This window comes from Phoca vitulina, unplaced genomic scaffold (assembly GCF_004348235.1).
Source record: "Phoca vitulina isolate PV1807 unplaced genomic scaffold, GSC_HSeal_1.0 scaffold40, whole genome shotgun sequence".
Classification (NCBI taxonomy): Eukaryota; Metazoa; Chordata; class Mammalia; order Carnivora; family Phocidae; genus Phoca; species Phoca vitulina.
The window spans coordinates 768696-789848 of NW_022589743.1; the positions used below are offsets into that span (position 1 = coordinate 768696).

General features: G+C 45.2%; 1 protein-coding gene and 1 pseudogene across 2 annotated transcripts; one reads left to right on the top strand and one right to left on the bottom strand.

Moving 5' to 3' along the window:
• The first annotated feature begins 1213 nt into the window (after window positions 1–1213).
• On the top strand, window positions 1214–1310 carry LOC116647773 (annotated as a pseudogene).
• A 213-nt stretch (window positions 1311–1523) lies between these two features.
• CASC3 (CASC3 exon junction complex subunit) lies at window positions 1524–20261 on the bottom strand. 2 transcript variants are annotated; one of them, XM_032428888.1, is made up of 14 exons: window positions 19931–20261; window positions 19537–19564; window positions 19162–19199; window positions 11074–11232; window positions 10832–10983; window positions 10152–10328; window positions 9297–9970; window positions 7882–7946; window positions 7038–7152; window positions 6645–6743; window positions 6177–6391; window positions 5031–5153; window positions 4842–4902; window positions 1524–4353 (listed from the first exon to the last, which is right to left on the bottom strand). In XM_032428888.1, exons 1-13 carry the CDS (start codon window positions 20159–20161, stop codon window positions 4879–4881), a joined length of 2100 nt encoding a protein of 699 aa, XP_032284779.1. In that variant the 5' UTR covers window positions 20162–20261; the 3' UTR covers window positions 1524–4353; window positions 4842–4878. The 2 variants fall into 2 exon arrangements, with proteins under 2 accessions (XP_032284779.1, XP_032284778.1); XM_032428887.1 differs by having other exon boundaries at window positions 1525–4353; window positions 9285–9970; window positions 19931–20260.
• Between the last annotated feature and the right edge of the window lie 892 nt (window positions 20262–21153).

Here is a 21153-nt window from a genome sequence, read left to right on the forward strand (position 1 = left end):
GCAGGCAGGTAGGATCCAGGCAGGGAACAGCAGGTTGTGGCAGGTCTAGTTGGGGTGAGGAGAAGAGAGAGGAGGCCGGGGGGGGGGGGGGGGGGCGCGGGAGATGAGGAGTATAAGGGCACCTGAGCCCAGCTGGCAGCAGGAGACTGCAGGGCCACGGAGATGAGTGACAAGCTCTAGAACTGCCATCCAACATCATTAAGCATAGAGAGCCCCTCCGGTGAAGTAGGGAAAGTGGTGCCAATTTGCACTCTCAATGATCTTTATTCCTGATACCTGTGCCAGGAGCATTCTGTCCCTAAGGATACACTGCCCCAGAAGGAGGAGGTGGGTGTAGAGACACACTCAGTGTAAACACATCAAGGTTAAAGTAACAAGGTGGGGGAGTGGCACCAGGTTCCAGAGGGATTGAAGCTCCTTGGACAATGCCCCACCCCTGTTTACTGTGCAGGGACCAGGCAGGGACAGGAATGCTAAAGGCTGGGAGTGGTGGTTGAACTGAACAGGGTGTGTACTACACACATGTCACTGTGTGTGCATATCTGGTCCTATGTGTGCTAGAGCATGTGTTCACAGAAATAAAGCTTTGCACACCCATCTGTGGATTTGGAAAGGGAATAGTAAAAGGGAGAGAGCAGTTTTGGCTAAGAAGCTGGAATAGAGATCCAAGTATCAGCTTGCTGGGCTCCCTTTATTGGACACCCCACTATCCCTGGGGTTATGAGGAGAAACTGGCTGGAGTGGCTAGGAGCTCCCCAGGCATTTTGTGAACCAAATAAGAAGAGGAGAGGGCTCCACTCCCAGCACATGCCACAGTTACCAGATTAAGCTGGTTGCCTTGGTAACCTCCTCTCTGGGCAGGATTTGGGATTGTCGGTTAGGAAGGGGGAAGAATTGGGGAGTGTGGAGGGTGTGGGGGCTGGAAATAAAACAGGCAGAGACACTTCTGGAAACTGAAAGCTTGGGGAGTAAGACCCCAGCACCCCTGCAACTACTCAAGGATATTGGACAGAGACTAAGTTCAAGGACTTGAATCAGGAAGGAAAGCCAGCACTGAGTCATGGCCCTCCTAGAACAGTGGTTCTTGCCCCAAGTGCACACTGGAATCCAGGGGAACTTCTCAAAAATACTGATGCCTAGGCCACACTCTAAACCAATTAAATCTTTGAGGCAAGGCCAAGGTTTCTGGTATTTTTTAAAAGATCCCCAAGTGGTGCTCGCTTCAGCAGCACATATACTAAAATTGGAGCTATATAGAGATTAGCTTGGTCCCTGCACAAGGATGACACATAAAAGATCCCCAAGTGATTCAAATAGCCAGGGTTGAGGATCACTGCCCCAGAGGGACAACCCAACCCAAGTGGGCTGCCAATGCTGGAAGACAACTTCAGGATTTGAAGTTCTTACTGTTCTGGATCGCCCACAAGGTAGTAGGCCTGTGCGTTGACCCCACGGGGGGGGGGGGGGGGGGAGGCGGCATGGAAGAATTATCAAGAGTGGTATCATTAACAACTGTGAGATGGTGGCAAAACAACTTTGAGCCCAGACCCTAGAAGGGGATGGGGCAAGGCTACCTAAGGCTGATCTCTCTGCGCTTTGTACTCCCTTTCTGCCCACCAAGAGGTGGACTGGTAGGGCAGACAACCTGGGAGCTTTGCTGAGCTTGAGTTTCTTCTTGCGGAGCTCGTTACCAAGGCAACAGAGAGCAATGGGATCTAACTGCAGGACCAGGGAAGCAAGAGGCAGGGGTGAGGGGGAAGCATCATAACAGTCATTTCTCCTGCCAGTAACCTACCCCCAAGACTGGCTGGCATGACCCCAGGAGATCAGGCTCATAGTTACCCATCACCCTGTGGGGGAGGAGGAAAGCAAATAGACATGAAGAGGAATTAGGAATAGGGGTTAAAAGAGTCATGGTCCGCGAGCTCAAGCAGCAGCACCAAGGGATGCAGGGGGAGTCCCAACTATTTTAAGGTATACTATGATGTCCATGCCCCCAATGTACAAGGATTTGTGGTAACCAAGAACAGATGCCACCAGCTCCACATTCAGTTCAATTGCTCCCCCACACCAGATCAACCTCTGTAGTAAACTTCCACCCCACCCAGGATCTGGAAGAAAACAAAGCTAGGAACTGACCTGTGCACATCAAGGGCCCAGTGGCCTTGGTAACTGGCAGCATAAACCACAGATGATGGTCTCAATTGCTCCTCTTAACCTTGACGAAGATCGAGAGAAGCCTTCCTCTTAGGCTGTGGTTCTTGGTACTTTAGTGCCAGCGTGTCTTTACTTTTCAAGAAAGCTAACCACCTGTGCCTCCCCCTCTTCTAGGACCTGGTACAGTTGTACTGACATGGGGCACATTACACTGGAAAACTCACTTGCCAAACACTAACAAAGGCAACAAGGATAGCTCCGTTTCATTAGTTTTTCTGTCCCTGACACTTCCAATCCAAGAGACTGCATGGTATCCTGGGTCTACATGGCAATGGCGTTAGGGTAAGATAACCAACGGGGAGTACATCCACACCTGTGGGCTCCTCACCTCTCAGGGCTTCCATTTCACACGTCTTGAGTTGGCTCGAGTTGTGACTGTGGCTCTGGGGAATCAGCAAGTCCTCTCCTATCCCTCCCAAATCAAGACTCATGCAAAACACTGGCAAAGGAGCCAAGTTTACAGCCTAAATTTTATTATCTCCAAGTCACAATGCTGATCACAAATGTGCACCCTTTAAAATAGTAACAAACAACAACAACACACATGGAGAAATTCTTGCAACGAAACACAGTGGACCAACAGAGACAACTGTCACAGTGTCTTAAGGTCTGGGAATCTGGGCATGCTGCCCACAGGCTTGAGGAGACATCTTCAGGTTTAAGGCAAAGGGGACAGCCTACAAAAGGCACAACCACCAGCCACCCCTGGAAGAATCTCTTAGTTATTTCCTCCTTGGGGTTTACAGCTTGAGTGCCTCTCCCCACTCCCCACCCCACACCTGTGACTGAAGAGTGGTTAGATCAGCTGCTATAGAGAAGGAATAGAAACAGTGACATTACTTGGGGAGACAGCCACCACCATCTCCCTCAGGTTCTATAGGACAGGGACAGTGGCCAAGTTACTCCTGGCAGACACAAGTGCTGCAGCAATAGGAATCTCTTCTGCAGAGGCAGCAGGGGAGTGGTTCAGCGCTGTGGATAGGGAAGAGGGAGGAGCCCTTGCCCCAAAAGTGACTGGTTTCCTTAGGCCTGAAGCCCAGATGTGGTTTCTTCTGTTTGCAGGGACAGGAGCAGAACTTGGGGAAAATCAGGTCGTAACATCTAAAACACTTGTAGCAGGAAAAACATGGAGAAGAGCAACTGCAAAGTACAAGACAGACCGCTTGCTGGACAGTATCTGCCTCTAGAGAGATGCATTGGTCCACAGCAACTGGGAAGGGGGCGTGGTAGGTAGGATGGAAAGAAGAGAAGCAGGGCCCTCTAATTCCACTTACCTCAAAGACTGAGCCCTGAGGACTATGTGAATACAGACCCCTAAGGTGAAAAGGCTTACTCCACTTTCCCTTTCTCACAAAAGCATCTGGTTTGCCACCTCTCCCCACTGTAAAAGACTTTGCCCTCAAGTAGAGGACTGATGCCTACCACAGTACAGGGACTGATGGAGGCTCAGATTCCTGAAAACCGAAGTCAAGAAGGGCTCCTACCACACAGTTTGAGCTTTTCTCTGCAATGAGACACTCTGTGGACGGCTCTGCTTCCATAGGGTTAGAGGAATTAAGAGAAGCCAAGTATATAATAACAAAGGCCAGCCAAAAATGAAAGGCCACCTTTTTGCAGGCTTGGTGGGGGAAAACTGGCTGGTAAAATTTCAATTATCTGGGATGCAGGGAAAATCCAAAAGGGAAACCAGAGGAGCTAGAAAATCAGAAGAATGAACCTGTCTCATTTAAAGGCAGAGAGAGAAAGAAACTAAAAGAATATTAATTTAAGAATAGCAAGCCAGGCTTTAAAAACGAACATCTTAGGAAACAAAACAAACAGGAAGGAGCTTCCCTGGGAGAAGACATTTGAATTTCCCAGGAAAAAGTGAAGAAGAGTAAAAGACAGGGGCTTCTAGATGCAGACCCAGAAGCTTGAGCTGACTGGATCTCTGCTCCTCTGAGCACAGCCAACTCAAGTAAAGAGTGGAGATGGGAGGAAGTCCACTTGGTTTGTCCCTTTCTCCAACAGAGCCTGTCCTCAGAGGAGGGCAGGGGTCCTTCTCATTCAGCTGCTTGCTGGTAGGAGCCACCCTATATCTTTGAAGCCTTCCTGGTAGTAAACAGCCAGTTGTATTTCTCTTCTTTCCTGGGTTCTCTGACAGTGGTGGGGAAAAGGGAAGAATCAGCAAAGCATTAATGGACCTTCTGGGCATTTACAAGCTGTTTTCAAAAAGCCACATTCCTAAATAATGTGTTTTAAAATAAAGTCCCTAACAAAACAACAACAAACCCCCCATGGTCTTTCTCCATGACCTTTAAAATTGGCTCTGCTGCAAATACCTCAAATTTAGATTTCCCCTTTCCTTAAAAAACAAAAACAAAAACAAAACAAAAAAACCGTCCTGCGTTTTTTCCTTGCAGCTTCCCAAATGAAATTCTGCCAAGTTATCAATGGTTTCTGCTTCAACCCTGCTTAGTGCATTCCCAAAACAAAGCACCTGGCAAATTTTGAGACTCCTATAAGCCTCCCCATAAGATATCTCATGATTACAGCTTAAAGCACTAATTAGGGGATTATTAAGCAAGTAAGCATGAGCATTAGTTTTAAGAATTTATAAGAATGGTAGTACATTATATACTTACTTTTATATGTTTGATTTAAATTTTTTAGAAACTCCTATTAACTGGAACCCCTGCTTACAACCTGAAATAACAAAGTTAGAATTTGTTACCAGTCATTAAAACCAACCAACCATGGAGACACACCCAGAAAAGGAGAGAAATCTTCTAGGGGAAAGGAAAGCCCAGTGATGTTGGAAGCAGCTCGCATACCTCAGGTGGTGGGGGCTTGATGGTGACTGGCTGGGGAGTCCTCCGGGGTGGGGAGGGCTTTGGCTGCACCTGCTGCTGGGCGGGGTTATAGTAGGTCACTCCTCCATATACCTGTGATGGGGCCTGGGACCCCAATAAGGCAGAAGAAAAAGTTAGGGATACATTCACCTAAACTATAATGAACAGGAAACATTATTCAGGCACAAAAATAAAAGTACTGAGGAATTGTATAAATCTCTAAGCTGCCCCCCTTTAAAATAAGTGATTATTCATTTCTGCCTCACTATATCCTAATTATGTTCCGGTTCCTACTTCTTCAAAGTACTACTTAGCTTTCTCTAATTCCTACCATCAACTGAAAAATCAAAGAGGCTGAGCTCAGTGGTGACACTTCACATACAAGATGGTGTCAACCTGTTGGGAGTTAAGCAGTACAGGGAGGGGTAAGGATAATGCAGCTTCTTTATTCAACTGAATAAACGGCAGAGACGGCCACCTAAGACATACCAAAACACCTGAATGAAACACCATTAAAGAAACAGAAGAGGGCGCCTGAATGGCTCAGTCTGTTAAGCATCTGCTTTCAGCTCAGGTCATGATCCCAGGAGCCTGGGATCAACCCGTGAGCCTGCTTCTCCCTCTGCTCCTCCCCCCTGCTCACATTTGTGCGCTCTCTCTCTCCCTCAAATAAATAAAATCTTTAAAAAAGAAAAAAGAGGGCGCCTGGGTGGCTCAGTTGGTTAAGCGACTGCCTTCGGCTCAGGTCATGATCCTGGAGTCCCAGGATCGAGTCCCGCATCGGGCTCCCTGCTCAGCAGGGAGTCTGCTTCTCCCTCTGACCCTCCCCCCTTTCATGTGCTCTCTCTCTCTCTCTCTCTCATTCTCTCTCTCAAATAAATAAATAAAATCTTTAAAAAAAAAATAAAAAAGAAAAAAGAAAAAAGAAACAGAAGAGAATAAATAGATGATGGGCATTACATAAGCTGCATTTCCAGCTCCTGACCACCAAGAGGCATCCTGGCGCCACATGCAAAATCAGTGGCATTGAAATGTTCTCTCAAATTCCTTAAGCATTCTCCCCACACCACATCCTTGTCTGATTTAAAGGATGCATACCTAGAAAAATCTGCTCATTAGCCATCTCACCTGCGTATTAGGATACAGATGAGGTGGCGGCGGGGGAGGCAGTGCCCCTGGAGCATAAGGGTAACTGGGATTACCAAAGTTCATGACGCCTGGAGCAGAAAAGTAAGTAGGAGCAAGCAACTGCTGAGGTGGTGGCTGTCCTGGAGACATGGACACTGGTGGGGGATAGAGACCCGGATTGGGCAGAGGTGCCGGTGTCTGGTGGGGATGTAAACCTGGACAGGAAGAGGAAAACAAAAACTGAAATAGAGGATGGCACCATTTCCATGGGATGGCTTGGCTGCCCTGCTCAGCACAGACTCAGGATGGAAGTCCTCAGGATGGACCCAAGAGGAGTTTGTTGCCCAAGCTGCCAGAGTGGCTAGCCTTGTGAGCAAGCAGCACAGAGCTCAGGAGAATGGAGTCTGTGAAGCCCCCAACACATATCCTCACGTACTGGAAGCATACAAGCAGAGGTGCAAAGCTTACCTGGGTGGGGAAGGTGCATTTCTGGCTGCACAATCATGCCCTGAGGAGGCAGTGGGGCAGGGCTGTCACCATGGGTATAGATTGGTCCCTGGAACTGCACTGTAAGATATCACATTGGGACTCTCATAAACCCTCACTCTTCATATCACATGGACAAATCTCCTTGTCCCCCAAACCCTTTAAAAGATGCTCTGTCTGGCTCCATAGCTCAGGGGTTAGAGCACTGGTCTTGTAAAAGATGCTCTGTCAATTTTCCATGTGAAGAAAACAGCAGCCAGACAATGTTTGATAACCAGTGTGAGAAGTCAGAAGGGAAATCCAGGAGGCAAGAGGCTGGTCTTAGTTCACTTCACGCTGCCGAAAAAGGTGCCCCAATAATAAGAGAAAACTCACGTGGATCATAGTAATGTCCCTCCATGATACTGATGTGCACAGGAGGAGCAGGGGGCTCTGGCACAGGTCTTTGCCGCTGAGATGAATAGCGTTTGGCTCGCCCACCCTGGACACCCTGAAATAAAGAGGTCTGAGCAAAAACACTGCCAGAGGGCTGACTCTCATATCAAGTCCCACCCTACTTTAGGTGCTGCAAAACACACACTTGGTACATGGCACGTGTTTAAACAGTATTTGCAAAATGAGGGGTGCCTGACTGGCTCAGTCAGAAAAGCGTGCAACTCTTCATCTTGGGGTTGTGAGTTTGAGCCCCACATGGGTGTAGAGATTACTTAAATAAAGGAAAAAAAAAAAGTGAGGGAAGAAAAAAAAGAGTAGGGGTGCCTGGGCTCAGTCAGTTAAGCATCCAACTCTTGATTTTGGCTCAGGTCATGATCTCAAGGTCATGAGAATGAGTCCCGTGTCGGGCTTCCTGCTGAGCTGAGCCTGGAGAACTGCTTAGGTTCTCTTTCTCCCTCTGTGCCACTCCCCTCCCTGCCCTGCACTCTCTTTCTCTGAAAGAAAAAAAGAAAGAAGAGAAAGAAAAGAAAGAAAAGAAAAAGAAAGAGAAAAGGAAGGAAAGAAAGGAAAGAAAGAAAAGAGTATTTGCAAAATGAATTAGAAAAACCAATGAGAAACATCAAGATCTGAACCTAGGCCTTGCTACCCTTTCTGGAGAGCCAAATTAAAAGAAATATGGGTAAATCAATGGAACACTGACTCCCAAGACCTTATCTTAGTTTAAACAATGAACAGCTGCTGCATGCAGGCCCCTCCCCCAACTACTCCCTTTCCCTTTCTGTACCATTTCTTCCATCCGGTTAAACTGAGGTGGAGGTCCTGCTCCCATGTGTATGTGGTTGGGCATACCTGTGATACAGCAAAAAAAGTCACGGCTACAGAGCAGATAGATACGAGTGGGACTAAAGAGAACATCAAGAAAATGACAAGTTTAAGAATCCAACACAGGGAATTGCCTTCTTCTTTTAAACTGACAAAATTCCTTTTAAACTATCTCTGCTTCCTGTCAATACCAGCATTTGGAAATTTGCACCCACTTTCTGCAACCTTAACACAGCAATAAAGCCTTTGAATGTGAAGCAAAAAAAAAAAAAAAAAGACTTCAATGAGAAAATGCAATTTTCCCACCAAATACTTCCTGTACAGAATCCATGGGAGGTTATAATCAGCACAGTCCCTTATCAAACATATTGAAAAATCTCAGCCCTAAAGTTTCTGGACAACAACTGGACATTCTGTGAATCTGCTTGATTATTCCTGGCCACAGAGTTCTAGGCTGGAAGTTTGGGAAGATACTCCCCTCTGGCTGAAAATGACTCAGGACAAAAAAAAAAAAAAAAAAGGATATTTTAGAGACTGTCTTCCAATGGTAGTAAGATAGCAGTAGAAGGGTATACTCCTCCATCCAAAGATCAATTCCAGGTCCAGTTTAGGCTACACTGGTTTTTGGTATTCAAAAATCATGCACACCAGAGAAGGATGCTGAAACTCTCAGTCCAAATGAGGATTTCCAATCTTTAAGTTCAAAACAGATTTCAGAAACTAAGGAAAAGATCCTCTGATTTACCTGACTGGAGGGAGACAAAGACGGATGGGCAAGATCGGTGGTAGATAGGTCCTAGTTTCTAGAACTATGCTGTTCAACATGATATCCAGTAGCCACAAGTGCTTATTTAAATTTCAATTAATTAAAATTAAAAGTTCAGTCCCTCAGTCACTCTGGCCACATTACAAATATTCAAAAACTTCTTATACTAAAGAAAGTTCTATTGGGCAGCCTAGCTCTACATTAAGGAAATTAGGCTTTCCTTTCAAATAGACTAGACAATTCTCATCCAAATTCAAATAAGTTTCTGCCTTCAAACATTTAACCATTAGCTCATATAATAAGAACACTGCCCACCTTCTTTCAACTTTTCCTACAGAGAATGGGTAAAAGATTCTGCATGCAGGAGCTCCATACTGATGACTAGTCAGGTAATAGTAGGCAAAGTAGTAGGGGTAGTCTTGGGTAACATAAAACTTCTGAGGTCTTCGGATGAATATACCTATGAATCCATCCACTTCTTTCAGTTAATGAAAACAAAGATATTTGTCAGACCCCATATCCCTGAGACCTAAATCCCATGCCCACAAACCCAATGATGCACAGGGAAAAAAGCCAGTCACTAACCCTAAGGTACCCACCCCGAAGCTCACGTGGTTGCAGGAACGAAGGCTGCCCTGGACTCCAATTCTGTTCTGCTATATTTAGTTGTGCCACGTCTTGCTCAAGTCCACTTGTAGTAGAATCCACTGGAGCCTCCCAGTTTCCAGTCTTAGCAGGTGGAGGAGGGGTCGTTTCTGGGACTTGAGGTGCTGGGTTCAGGCCTTCGGGTGGGGGGGGCACCTCCTCTGCAACCTTGACTGCATCTCCAGCTTTGATTCTGGTTCTTCTTGCCCGGGAGTAGGATTTCTTCTCAACAGGCCTGTCAGGGGCTGGTGGTGCAGCATCGGGAGCAGCAGCTGATATCTCTGAGGCCGCCTCCTCCTTCTCGGGACTGCCGAGCACTTGAGCATCAGCTTCTGGAGATGGGTCCCTCACGGGAGTCTGCTCTAGGCGCCGTGATCGGTAACTGTTTTCATGTTTAACAGTCTCACCACAACGGCCACCGTGCTGCCCACCAGCCTCCACAGGCCTAAAACCAGCACGACCTTCCTTGAAGCCCCCAGATCGAGAGTAATTCCTGGGAGCAGACATTCGGCCAGTCCCTGCAGCATTCCTGTTGATAAATGTCCTTGGTGGTAGGGTGCCCCCAGGACCCTGGTGGCGATGGGACTTGTTTGGCCGCTCAATAATCCAGTTTGGATCTCTCTGTGGAGGGCTCCCAAACCTGAATAAATGGAATGGCAAAAGTCTTAAGAAAAGAAATAACAAAAGAGACCACTAGAGATATAAACAGGGTCAGGGAGACTTCCCATATCTCATCCACTGAATTACAGACTGGAATGGCTTTTTTAAAAAGCAGAGTTCTTTCTACAAATATAACAGTGTAAACTCCAAAATTTTCTCACCTGGGTTTCCGGATTCTTCGGGGTTTGATGTCATCAGGATTGTGAGCTGAGCGGATGTCATAGCCATAAAGAGCAATGAGCTCCTGTCGGGACTTTGGAGCTTGTTCATCTTCCCGGAACTTGTCATGCTCCCAGCGACCCTCATCCTTCCATAGCTTTCGCTGACGCCCCTTGGGTCTGGATAAAACCAGGGAAAAGTGTCTTAGGTTGGCAGACTCTGCCAAGTAAAGATATTCACGGAAAAAAAGAGGGATGGGCAGAGAAACAGTAGAAACTTCACTGGTCTCCCCATCTTCCCAGACAGATCATACAAAACCAAGAGTGAATCACAGCATCTCAGGGCCTGCTGGGCTCAAATAGAACAGGCACAGAAATGAGGAGAAGACTTTACTTCAAACCACCCGGCACCTTGGAAACATCTCTCGCCTATAAGGCAGCTTACACAAGTACTTCATGTCCCAGAGGCTTGAGCCTCAGACTAAGGAAGGCAATGGAAGCATGCGTCCTGATCCCAGCTCCTCCACCAAGAGTTACCAAATACTCTAAGCCTCACTTTCCTCATTTGTACAAAAGGGATAATCATAATAACCTTAAAGTACTGTGAGCAGTAAATCAGCAAAGCACCTGGCCTATAGTAAGCACTAAATACGTACTAAATAGCAGCAACAAGAGGCTGTTACCTGACTTCCTCCTCCTGTGTTTGCCCTCGAAGATCATGCTCAAAGAAGAGCCCTTTCCGGGGTATGTAGGCTGGGTTCTTCCGATCTTCATCATCATCCAAATGCTTAGGGCCCTTTTTACCCACTTTGTTCTCCACAGGTTCTGTGCTCTCCTAGAGGACAGATAAAGGTCTCCTTATTCTCTCCAAGGTTAAGAGCCCTTAATCTGACCCCCAAAATGGAGGCCTTTGGTGGACACTGACCTGTCCATCCCCACTCTGCCTCTCTCCAGTCACAGTGCCTTTGGTGTCAGGCTTTTCTTCTCCCTTCTCTTCTTTTGCTGAAGAATTAGCAGCATCATTGGCTTCTGATTTCAGCTCTACTTTGGAGTTTTCCTCTTCACTGTATTCCCCTTCTTCACCCTGAAAAAAGTTACCCTATCAGTTGGAAATGGTACATTTTTACCCCATTCTTTAGGTAAACATTTTCTAATGAACTTTTACTATAATGGAAGAATTAAAAGCAAACATATCAATACTCTTATTAAAATTTCTAGAGGATGGAGCACTTAAAAAAAAAACACAATAAAATATATATACATACATTTATATAGATCCATGTAAGTTTTCCAGGAAGACATGCAAGGAAATGTTAACGGTGGTAGCCTCTAGGGAAGGAGCCCAGGAGATATGAAAGGGAGGCTTTAAACTGCCTAGCATACAGAAGAAGACTAATCTTTGTTGATAATTTCTCTCCATCTTCATGGATTGTTTCTTAAACATGCAGGGCCTAAAAACTACACTCCAACTCAAGTTGTGAATTCTCTCATCTCAAAATGGCTTAGAGCATATTCTCAACCTTTTAGATTATGTGAACCTCTTTTAGGCTCTAAAATTTTCATGGATCTCCATTAGACAATAGCTCAGTATAATATCCACTGACTGAAAAAATGTATGACCAACAACTACTATACGTTCAGTAATACTTCAAAATAAATTTACATTGTATTAATTTATATTTTCAAAAACAGTACTGCATAAAGGTGGGAGATGTAGATTTAGTCCATAAATAATAAGAGCTGAACTAGCGAACTTGCAAACTCTTTGTAATAACACTATGATTTCTTTTTTTTTTTTTTTAAGATTTTCTTTATTTATTTGACAGAGAGAGACACAGTGAGAGAGGGAACATAAGCAGGGGGAGTGGCAGAGGGAGAAGCAGGCTTCCCGCTGAGCAGAGAGCCCGATGTGGGGCTCGATCCCAGGACCCTGGGATCATGACCTGAGCCAAAGGCAGACGCTTAACGACTGAGCCACCCAGGCGCCCCAACACTATGATTTCTCAACCCTCAAACTGGGAAATAGTGGCTTACATCTTTTATATCTATGATACAAATACTCAATTTTCTGTAGCATGAGATCCCCTTAGCCAACAACTCTCTCCAGAATTATATAATTTAGAAATGAAAACCAAGCCCACGTGCTCTCTTGCCTCTCTACTATGCCTTCCCTCTCGGCCACATCAAGATTAGATAATCCTGCTTGTGACAAACTGCTGGGTCTATTCTACAGAGGACTGTCCTTAGGCTATCTTCTGAATAGGGGCCACCAGAAAGGGTCAGGTAATAGAGGTGCCGCTAGTTCTAGGCAGGGAAAAGGAGTAACTAAAGCTCATGCTGAGGGAACTGGCTTTAGAATACTCTCATCTCACAATTCTCTCAGGATCTGGACCTCGGGGGCAGAGCTATAGGCTAGGGGAGGGCAGCAGGTTCAGACACCTGAAGACAAAGAAATGGGTTCAAAGAAAGTTGGGTTAGTTCCCATTGTCGGGTTAACAGGTCAGGGTGCCAATACCCCTCTGCCACCTGGTAGATATTGTGCACACTGGTCTTATTCTCCTACTGGGTCTGACACTTGACCTCTCATAACTCCAGCCCCAGGCTAACATCAGGAATGTGATCAAAGAGTCCCACTGTGAGATTCCTGATGAAATAAGAAGCTCTCAAGCTTTAAGTTTCTGTCCTTTCTTCAAACAGAGTGAGGTCTACCCAACCCGCCCAGACAAGCCAATTAACTCCTCTTCCCTGCTCAGCATCCAGGTGTTTCAGCCTCTAAGTGTTCTGGGTGAGGATTCCCAGAGAGGCAATACTGTTGTGAAACTCTCAATTTGAGGGAGACCACACCCACACTGTAAGGATTAAGCCTTTACCCATAGCCTTTTTTTTTTTAAGATTTTATTTATTTATTTAAAAGAGAGCAGAGCGAGCAAGAGAGAACACAAGCAGGGATGAGGGGCAGAGGGAGAGGGAGAAGCAGGCTTCCCACTGAGCAGGGAGCCTGATGCGGGGCTCGATCCCAGGACCCTGGGATCATGACCTGAGCTGAAGGCAGATGCTTAACGACTGAGCCACCCAGGCGCCCCTCAAATAAATATATTCTTAAAAAAATTTTTTAACTCAAAATGGATCAAAAATCTAAATTTAAGAGTTAAAACTATAGAACTCTTTTTTTTAAAAGATTTTATTTATTTACCTGACAGAGAGAGAGCACAAGCAGGGGGAACAGCAGGCAGGGGGAGAGGGAGAAGCAGGCTTCCTGCTGAGCAGGGAGGCCGACGCGGGGCTCCATCCCAGGACCCTGCCACTTAACTGCTTAACCAACTGAGCCACCCAGGCACCCGAAAACTATAGAACTCTTATAAGAAAACATAGGAGTTAATCTTCAAGACTCTGGTTTTGGCACGGATTCAGCAAAGCCTTCTTAGATAGGATATCAAAAGCAGGAGCAAAAAGAAAAACCAGATATATTGGACTTTATCAAAACTGAAACCTAACACCATCAAGAAAGTAAAAAGAAAACCCATAGAATGGGGAAAAAAAAGATTTGCAAATCATATATCTGATAACAACTTGTATCTTGAATATTTTATGAAGAATTCTTACAACTCAATAAAAAGACAATCCAATTAAAAAATGGACAAAGTATCTGAATAGGCATTTTTTCCAAGGAAGATACACAAATGGCCAATAAGCACAAGGAAATGTTCAACATCATTAGCTGTCAGGGAAATGCAAATTCAAAATGAGGCACCATTTCACACCTACTAGGATGGCTAGAATCAAAAACTCAAGGCAAGACAACTACATGCTGGCGAGTACATAAGGAAATTCCATATATTGCTGTTGGGAATGTAAAATGGTGCAGCTGCTTTGGAAAACAGCTGGGCAGTTCCTCAGAGGATTAAACACAGTTACCATGAGGCACCTGGGTAGCTCAGTGGGTTAGGCATCCGACTTCAGCTCAGGTAGTGATCCTGGGATCAGGTCCCACTTCAGGCTCCCCACTTGGTGGGGAGTCTGCTTGTCCCTCTCCCTCTGCCCCTCCCCCTGCTCATGCTTGCTCGCTCGCTCTCCCAAATAAATAAATAAAAAGTAATCTTTGGGGGAAAAAAAAGATTAAAAAGAAAAAAACACAGTTACCATATGACTTAGCAACTCCATTCCTAGGTACACAGCCAAGAGAAATGAAAATATACATCCACACAAAAAGTTGTACACTAATGTTTACAGCAACATTATTCATAATACAAAAAACAGAAACCCAAATGTCCATCAATGAATGAATAAACAAAATGTGGTATACCCATACAATGGAATGTTACTCAGCCATAAAAAGGAATTAAGTACGGATACATGGTACAACAGGGATGAAAACTGTGAAAACATAATGCTAAGTGAAAGAAGCCAGTCACAAAAGTCCATATATTATGATTCCATTCATATGAAAGGCCAGGATAGGAAAATTCCTAGACACAAAAAGTAGATGTGTGATTGCTTAGGGACCAGGGGATGAGAATGGCGGAACTGGGGGGCAGGGGGAATAACAGCTAAAGGGTACAAGGTTTCTTTTCAAGGTGATGAAAATGTTCTGAAACTAATCATGCATGTTAGTTGCATGTATCTGTGTATACACAAAAAACCACAGAATTGTACATTTTAAATAAATTGTATGGTTTGTAAATCATATCTCAATAAAGCTGGTTTTTTTTTTAAGATTTTGTTTTTATTTATTTGACACAGAGAGACACAGCGAGAGAGAGAGCACAAGCAGGGGGAGTGAGAGAGGGAGAAGCAGGCTCCCCGTTGAGCAGGGAGCCCGATGCGGGGCTCGATCCCAGGACCCCGGGACCATGACCTGAGCCGAAGGCAGACGCTTATCGACTGAGCCACCCAGGCGCCCCCTCAATAAAGCTGTTTTTAAAAAACCTACCTAGGGGCGCCTGGGTGGCTCAGTCGATAAGCGTCTGCCTTCGGCTCAGGTCATGATCCCAGGGTCCTGGGATCGAGCCCCGCATCGGGCTCCCTGCTCTGCAGGAAGCCTGCTTCTCCCTCTCCCACTCCCCCTGCTTGTGTTCCCTCTCTCGCTGTGTCTCTCTCTGTCAAATAAATAAATAAAATCTTTAAAATAAATAAATAAATAAATAAATAAAAAATAAAAAACCTACCTAGGGGCACCTGGCTGCCTCAGCCCGTAGAGCATGCAACTCTTGACTGATCTTGGGGTCACTGAGTCTGAGGCCCACATTGGGAGAGTAGAGTTTATGTTTTTATTATTTTTCAAAGATTTCATTTATTTATTTGACAAAGAGAGAGCGAGAGAGCACAAGTAGGGGGAGGAGCAGAGGGAGAGGGAGAAGCAGGCTCCCTACTGAGCAGGGAGCCCGACTCAGGAGCCCAGAGATCATGACCTGAGCCACAGGCAGACGCTTAACCAACTGAGCCACGCAGGTGTCCCTAGAGTTTACTTTAAAACAAACAAAAATCAAAACAAAAAAACCCCAGCCTTTTACTCCTATTCTTACTTATTCGCTTACCCTCTCATCTCCAACTTAAAGATATCCACTCCTTTGACCCTTCCACCTTCTCCCTATCAGTCTTTTTCCACACTTTCCTCTCTCTCTAGTCTCCATGGCCCATTATTTCAATCACTCCTAGATTCCAATCACCAAGTCCCTTGCCACTCCCCGGTGCCCAGGACTAGATCAACTCAAATGTCTGCTTTTTCTAGGTCTACAACCAAACTATTAATCATCAATGAAGGGGTTTTAAAAAAAAAAAAAAAATCACACAACTTCACACATCGGTGCCACCTCCAACCTCAACTGCTTAAACCTCCTTTAGTCTGACAATTCCTCCCCTGATCCTCCCTCCACTAACCTCCCTACTCAGTGTCTTTCCTCCTATTTCATAAGGAAAACAAAATGAAGAAGAGAACAGCAGTTTCCTCCCCAGGACCTAAAAAAATATATACTGGGAATATCTAGACAAAAACAGCCAAGTGACCAAAAGGGAAAGAAACTAAGTGATTATCAGTCAGTTTTGTTCAAGATAAAATCTTTGGTTCATGTTGTCTTTCCATGGATCTGGAAATACCAATTATTTGCAGGAAATACAAAGGACAGAGGGAGCATGTTGAGTTGTACCATGAGTGAGCGAGCAATCATCAAAATCTTTTCAACAGATAAACTGTATGGAAAAGAAAGGGATGAAAAACTAACCTGCAGACTACGAGACAGATCAAATTTTAACATGCAAGACTAAACTGTAGTGTATAGGTATATAGTTAGTAACCCAGAAAACTGCAAGCAAGTAATGCATTACTATGAAAGTCAGGACACCAGGCCTTCTTCTCTAATCTGGACCATTGCTGTCCCATACAGCAGCCACTAGCCGCACACGGCTATCGAGTACTTAAAGTGTGGCTTTGCAACTGAAGAACTGAAGTTTTAAGTTTAATTAAATAGCCACATCTAGCTGATGACTACTGTATTGGACAGAGTAGAACTAGACCTCCTTCTTAATTTTCAGACAATATATACTATATATTGCCATTTCAAAGTCCCACAGGTCCCTCAATTTCAAAACATCCAAAACTTAACCCACCGGTGTCCTTCCTGAAATCTCCTGTGTCCCGTTCTTAGTGAATAACATCATTCATCAACTTGGGCATCCTTTTGACTCCTTAATTCACACTCCAGATTCAATCAAGAAGTTCTGGTAGTACCACCTAAACATCTCTCAAATCTGAGTCCCACTGCCCTGTCTCTTCTTTAGGGCACCATCATGTTCCTTGGCTTATCCTAACAACCTCTTAACAGCTCTCCCTGTCCCAAGTCTTGCTTCATCTTCCATACTTAAGGCTTCAGTAGCCTTCTTTCGTTATTAGGATAACATCCAAACTCATTTACATACAGAATGGTAAGATGCTATACATTCACAATCACCAAACCTCACTGAACACTCCATACTGCCTGACAATCTTTCCAGGGTTTCCATTCTCTAGTGACTACTGCAAACATTCCTCACCCCCAAACTTCTCATCTCCCTTTTACTTTTTGTAGATAACTTCATCACTGACTTCAGAGAAAATAAGGCATCTCATTAATCACCACATTCTGTGAATTCCATAACCTAAATAACTTTCAATTCTGTCCACTTCTACTTTCACTGCTACTACTCCACTCCAGGCCACACTTAATGCTTGCCTAGACTTCCGTAATAGCTTTAACTAGCTTTCCTGCCTCCAATCTTGCTCCCCTCAGATCAACTATCATTGTAGACAAAATAACTGTTATAAAGTAATAATTCTCAAATTTTACTGTGCATAAACATCAATCTGGGATCTTGTTAACATATAAATGTCTGAGTCTTCCCTCCCTCTGCAAGATCTTATTTCAACAGAACTGGCCAATTGGATTTTCTGATGCAGGTGTTCTTTGGATCTGACAAATCTTTAAAATTTAAGTCTAATCCCTATCACACACTTGTTTAAAACCCTGTTATGCTTTCTCACTTCCTTAGAATAAAATCCAAATACATTTTAATAGGGTTCACAAGGTATTTTAAGATTTGGACTCAGACTCATCACTTAGCACCAGTCACACTAAACTTTTCACATCCTCCAACTTGTCATACAGTCCATCCCTTCAAGACCTTCTTCCCAGACAGTGTTTCCTCTGCTTAGAATACTCTGCCTGGCTCACTCCCACTCACCCTTCAAGTCTCTATTTTAACATCTCATCCCCTAAGCATTTCCAAACAGTTAGTTGGCTGCCCCTGCCATGTGCTCCCGAAACACCCTATGCTTCTGATAGTGTGACACTTACCAAACATTACCGTAATTACTTGTCCGTTTCCCCCCAAAATGTAAATTCCAGGAGGGCAGAACCATGTCTGTCTTTTATTCCAGTGCCTAGTACAACTCCTGCACACAGCAGGTACATAATGAAGACAAGGAACAAGTAAACCCCTTCATATCTGGCCCCTGTTCACTGATTTGCCTTTATTTCTGGTATCCATCCTGTCCCAACAATGTTCCAGCCACACCAAACTACTTTCAAGTTTCCAAATAATCAGTCTTCTCTCCTGTGTCTGGACTTTCACAGTAGTTGTTCCCTCTGCCGAAAACATGGCCTGACTAACTGCAACTTATTCTTTCCTGATTGCCTAAGATGGATTCAGTACTCAGCCATTAATACCCTACTTAACCCTATCCCTGGCAGTTGTCACCATGTCCTATGACTGTCTGCATGTTTATCTGACCTCCTAACTCATTCCTAAAGACAGAAATTTTAGTATAGTGTTCACTGTTGCATCTCTAGGACTTAATAGAAATCTAATATGTAGCAACAGTTCTATAAAATTTATAGAATGAACCTTTGATCCATAATCTAATTCCTCCTGTCCATAACCCCATGACCCAAATTCCAGAACTCAGGACTTAATATTCAACAACCCCAGGAAATAAAACAGCCATTCATATAGCATCTCTAGTAGTTCATCCAACCAAAACAAGTAAGGCCACAAAAGTTTGGCTTATGGAAATTTTCTCCTGAATTTCAGAGGGAGAAAGTTCCCTATAAACTGAGGGATGTTTCTGATACAAACCACTCAGAATCCTGCCCTTTTAAGGTTTTCAGATACACTTGAAAAAAATATCCAACTAGCTGGTTTCATTCCCTAGGCAGCATGAAAGGAACTGTCATCCTGTGAAGGGCTTCAGGATGTTCTCATTCTCCTATTTAGAACCTTATTTTCTTCGGACAGGGTGAAAAGCCAACTACTAACCGTGTTAACATATGAAACCTGAAAAGGCATGCACCAAACTTCCCTCACTCTAAGTAAACAAGACCTTTTATAACAGTTTCTGAAAAGCATAAATGAAGAATGCACAAGAGAAATAACAAGTAGGTCACGGTACTTTTGAACCACAGGTGTGTGTCCATGTTTTTAAAATATATTTAAAAATTTCCAACCTATAGCCATAGAAAAAAAAAGAACCTATCACACTCACTTCAGAGTCTTCTGCACTTTCATAATCCGACAGAACAGCTGAAAGAAAACAGAAATATGTAAAGAAAAAAATCAACATAAATTATTATAAATATATTTCCTGATTGTTTTTTAAGTCAAACTAAGACTCTCATTCAATTCTGACATCAACCTATCAGAGAGATAAAATTATGGTCCACATTTACAAATGGGAAACACGGTCGAAGAGTGATTTGCCCAAGATCATACTGCTAAAACGTAAGCTTGTAGGCACTCTGCTACAAAGAGCCACTTTCCGGCACCCTCTCCCAAATCCTTAACAGTCTGAGAGGATGTCAATTGGTGGAAATAGGTGATCTGACTGTACAGTCAAAAAACTTGTCATGATGCTACTCACCATCGCCCTCGATGCCATCTTCACTCTCCTGAAGGAAAAAGGACATAGGTTAGTTCCGTGATTTCCAAAGGGCGGGGAGCTGAAGACTCAACACGAACTGGGTGAACAGGGAGATGAGGAAAGATACATCTTTAACAAGTAGCGACCAAGGGAGGTCCGGTCTCTTCACTTCCAGCCCCAATTTCTGAATAAACATCCGCTTTTCACGTGCAGCGCCTCTGCCCTTCTCCCAGAAACCCCTAACACCTCCTCCTCCCTTGGGGCTCCGGATGCACACTGCACTGTGATAGCTCTCTTCTCTAACACAGTAAGCCCCAGCAGCTACCATCAACTCCCAGCCTCCCCTCACCACCTACACCCCGCCCCCGGGCCCGCCCCACCCGCGCGCACTCACACATTCCGACTCCTCGGCGCTCTTAGCCCCCCCGCTCTCCACCCGCCGCAGATGAAGGGCCCCAGCTCGGCCTCCGCGCTGGGAAGGCAGAGAGCCACTGCCACCGCCTCCAGCGCTACCGCTGCAGCTCCCGCCGCCCCGCGCCGGGGAGCCGCCGCTGTCTGAGCCCGAAGCACCAGACTCCTCGTCCTCCGTGTCCTGCGAAGCGCGCTGCCGCCGCCGATCCGCCATCTTACGGAGAACGGCCGCCGACGGCCAGCTCCTTACGTACCGCGCCCGTCGCAGGGGCTGCCGGGAGGCTCGAGAGCTAGTCCCAGCATGCTTCACGTGCGACACTGGCCGCCGCGCTTTTCAGGGGGAGGGGCTAGGGGCGGGGTGGCCGCCCTGCGGCACGTTTGCCGGCGAGCGGGATTACGTAACCGGTGACGTACGGGGGGCGTGCCGCGACCCCTGTCTTTCCTGGGGTGGGCCCCCGGCGAGGGGAGCTGAGCTCCGTCAGCCGCCTCCGGTTCCTCGCCCAGCCATCTTGGGCCTTCCGAGTGGAAGGCGCCCACCTGTCACAGCTTCACTGCGGCACTGGGGCTGTTTCATAGTTTTCTATTTCCGTTTCTCGTTTCTACCTACGTTTGAAGCCGATCATTTTACTGCGTTCGTTTGCTTGGTAAAATCACGAGTCAAGGTAAACCTCCAAAGCTGTTGTGCTGCATCAGATTTGCCACAGCAGCCCATTTGAAACTAAAGATGAAGGAGAAAGTTGTCTGCAGTGAAGCTCGAGGACTTAGTGTTGCAGCACTACCATGTTTTTTCTGTTTTCTCATGTCCTCTTCCTTCTTGCATCTTCCCACTCCAGCTATCACTTCTCCCAGAGTGCAGGCTGGTATGATGCTAGACTTAACCAAGATTTTGGAACCGATTTAAAAAAAAAGATGATCATAGGAACCAGCGTTGGTTCAATATCCTGACATGATTCCCTTTTTAAGGGTTACCAGACAGGTAGATGAGGGGAATGCTTTGATTTTGGCAAGACTTTGTCAAAAGCCTTAATTGTCAGCAATAAAAAAAAAAGAAAAGGTATATTTTCTTTGGACCATAAGATGTACATTCAAAATGCATAAGCTAAGTTATTAGTGTACCTACAGGAGTGCACATTAATAATATATATCAAACAGAGAAAGGTCACTATTGCATGGCACAGGACAGGATTGCACAGGATTCTGTCCTGT

Excerpts from the sequence above, each read along its gene's own strand:
- CASC3 (XM_032428887.1), bottom strand. The coding sequence starts at position 20,161 with ATGGCGGATCGGCGGCGGCAGCGCGCTTCGCAGGACACGGAGGACGAG. Across the intron at positions 11,233-19,161 it reads AAAGTGCAGAAGACTCTGAA|GGTGAAGAAGGGGAATACAG; the intron begins GTGAGTGTGATA and ends AACTTTTTTCAG. Across the intron at positions 7,153-7,881 it reads TTAACCGGATGGAAGAAATG|GGTGTCCAGGGTGGGCGAGC; the intron begins GTACAGAAAGGG and ends TCTTTATTTCAG.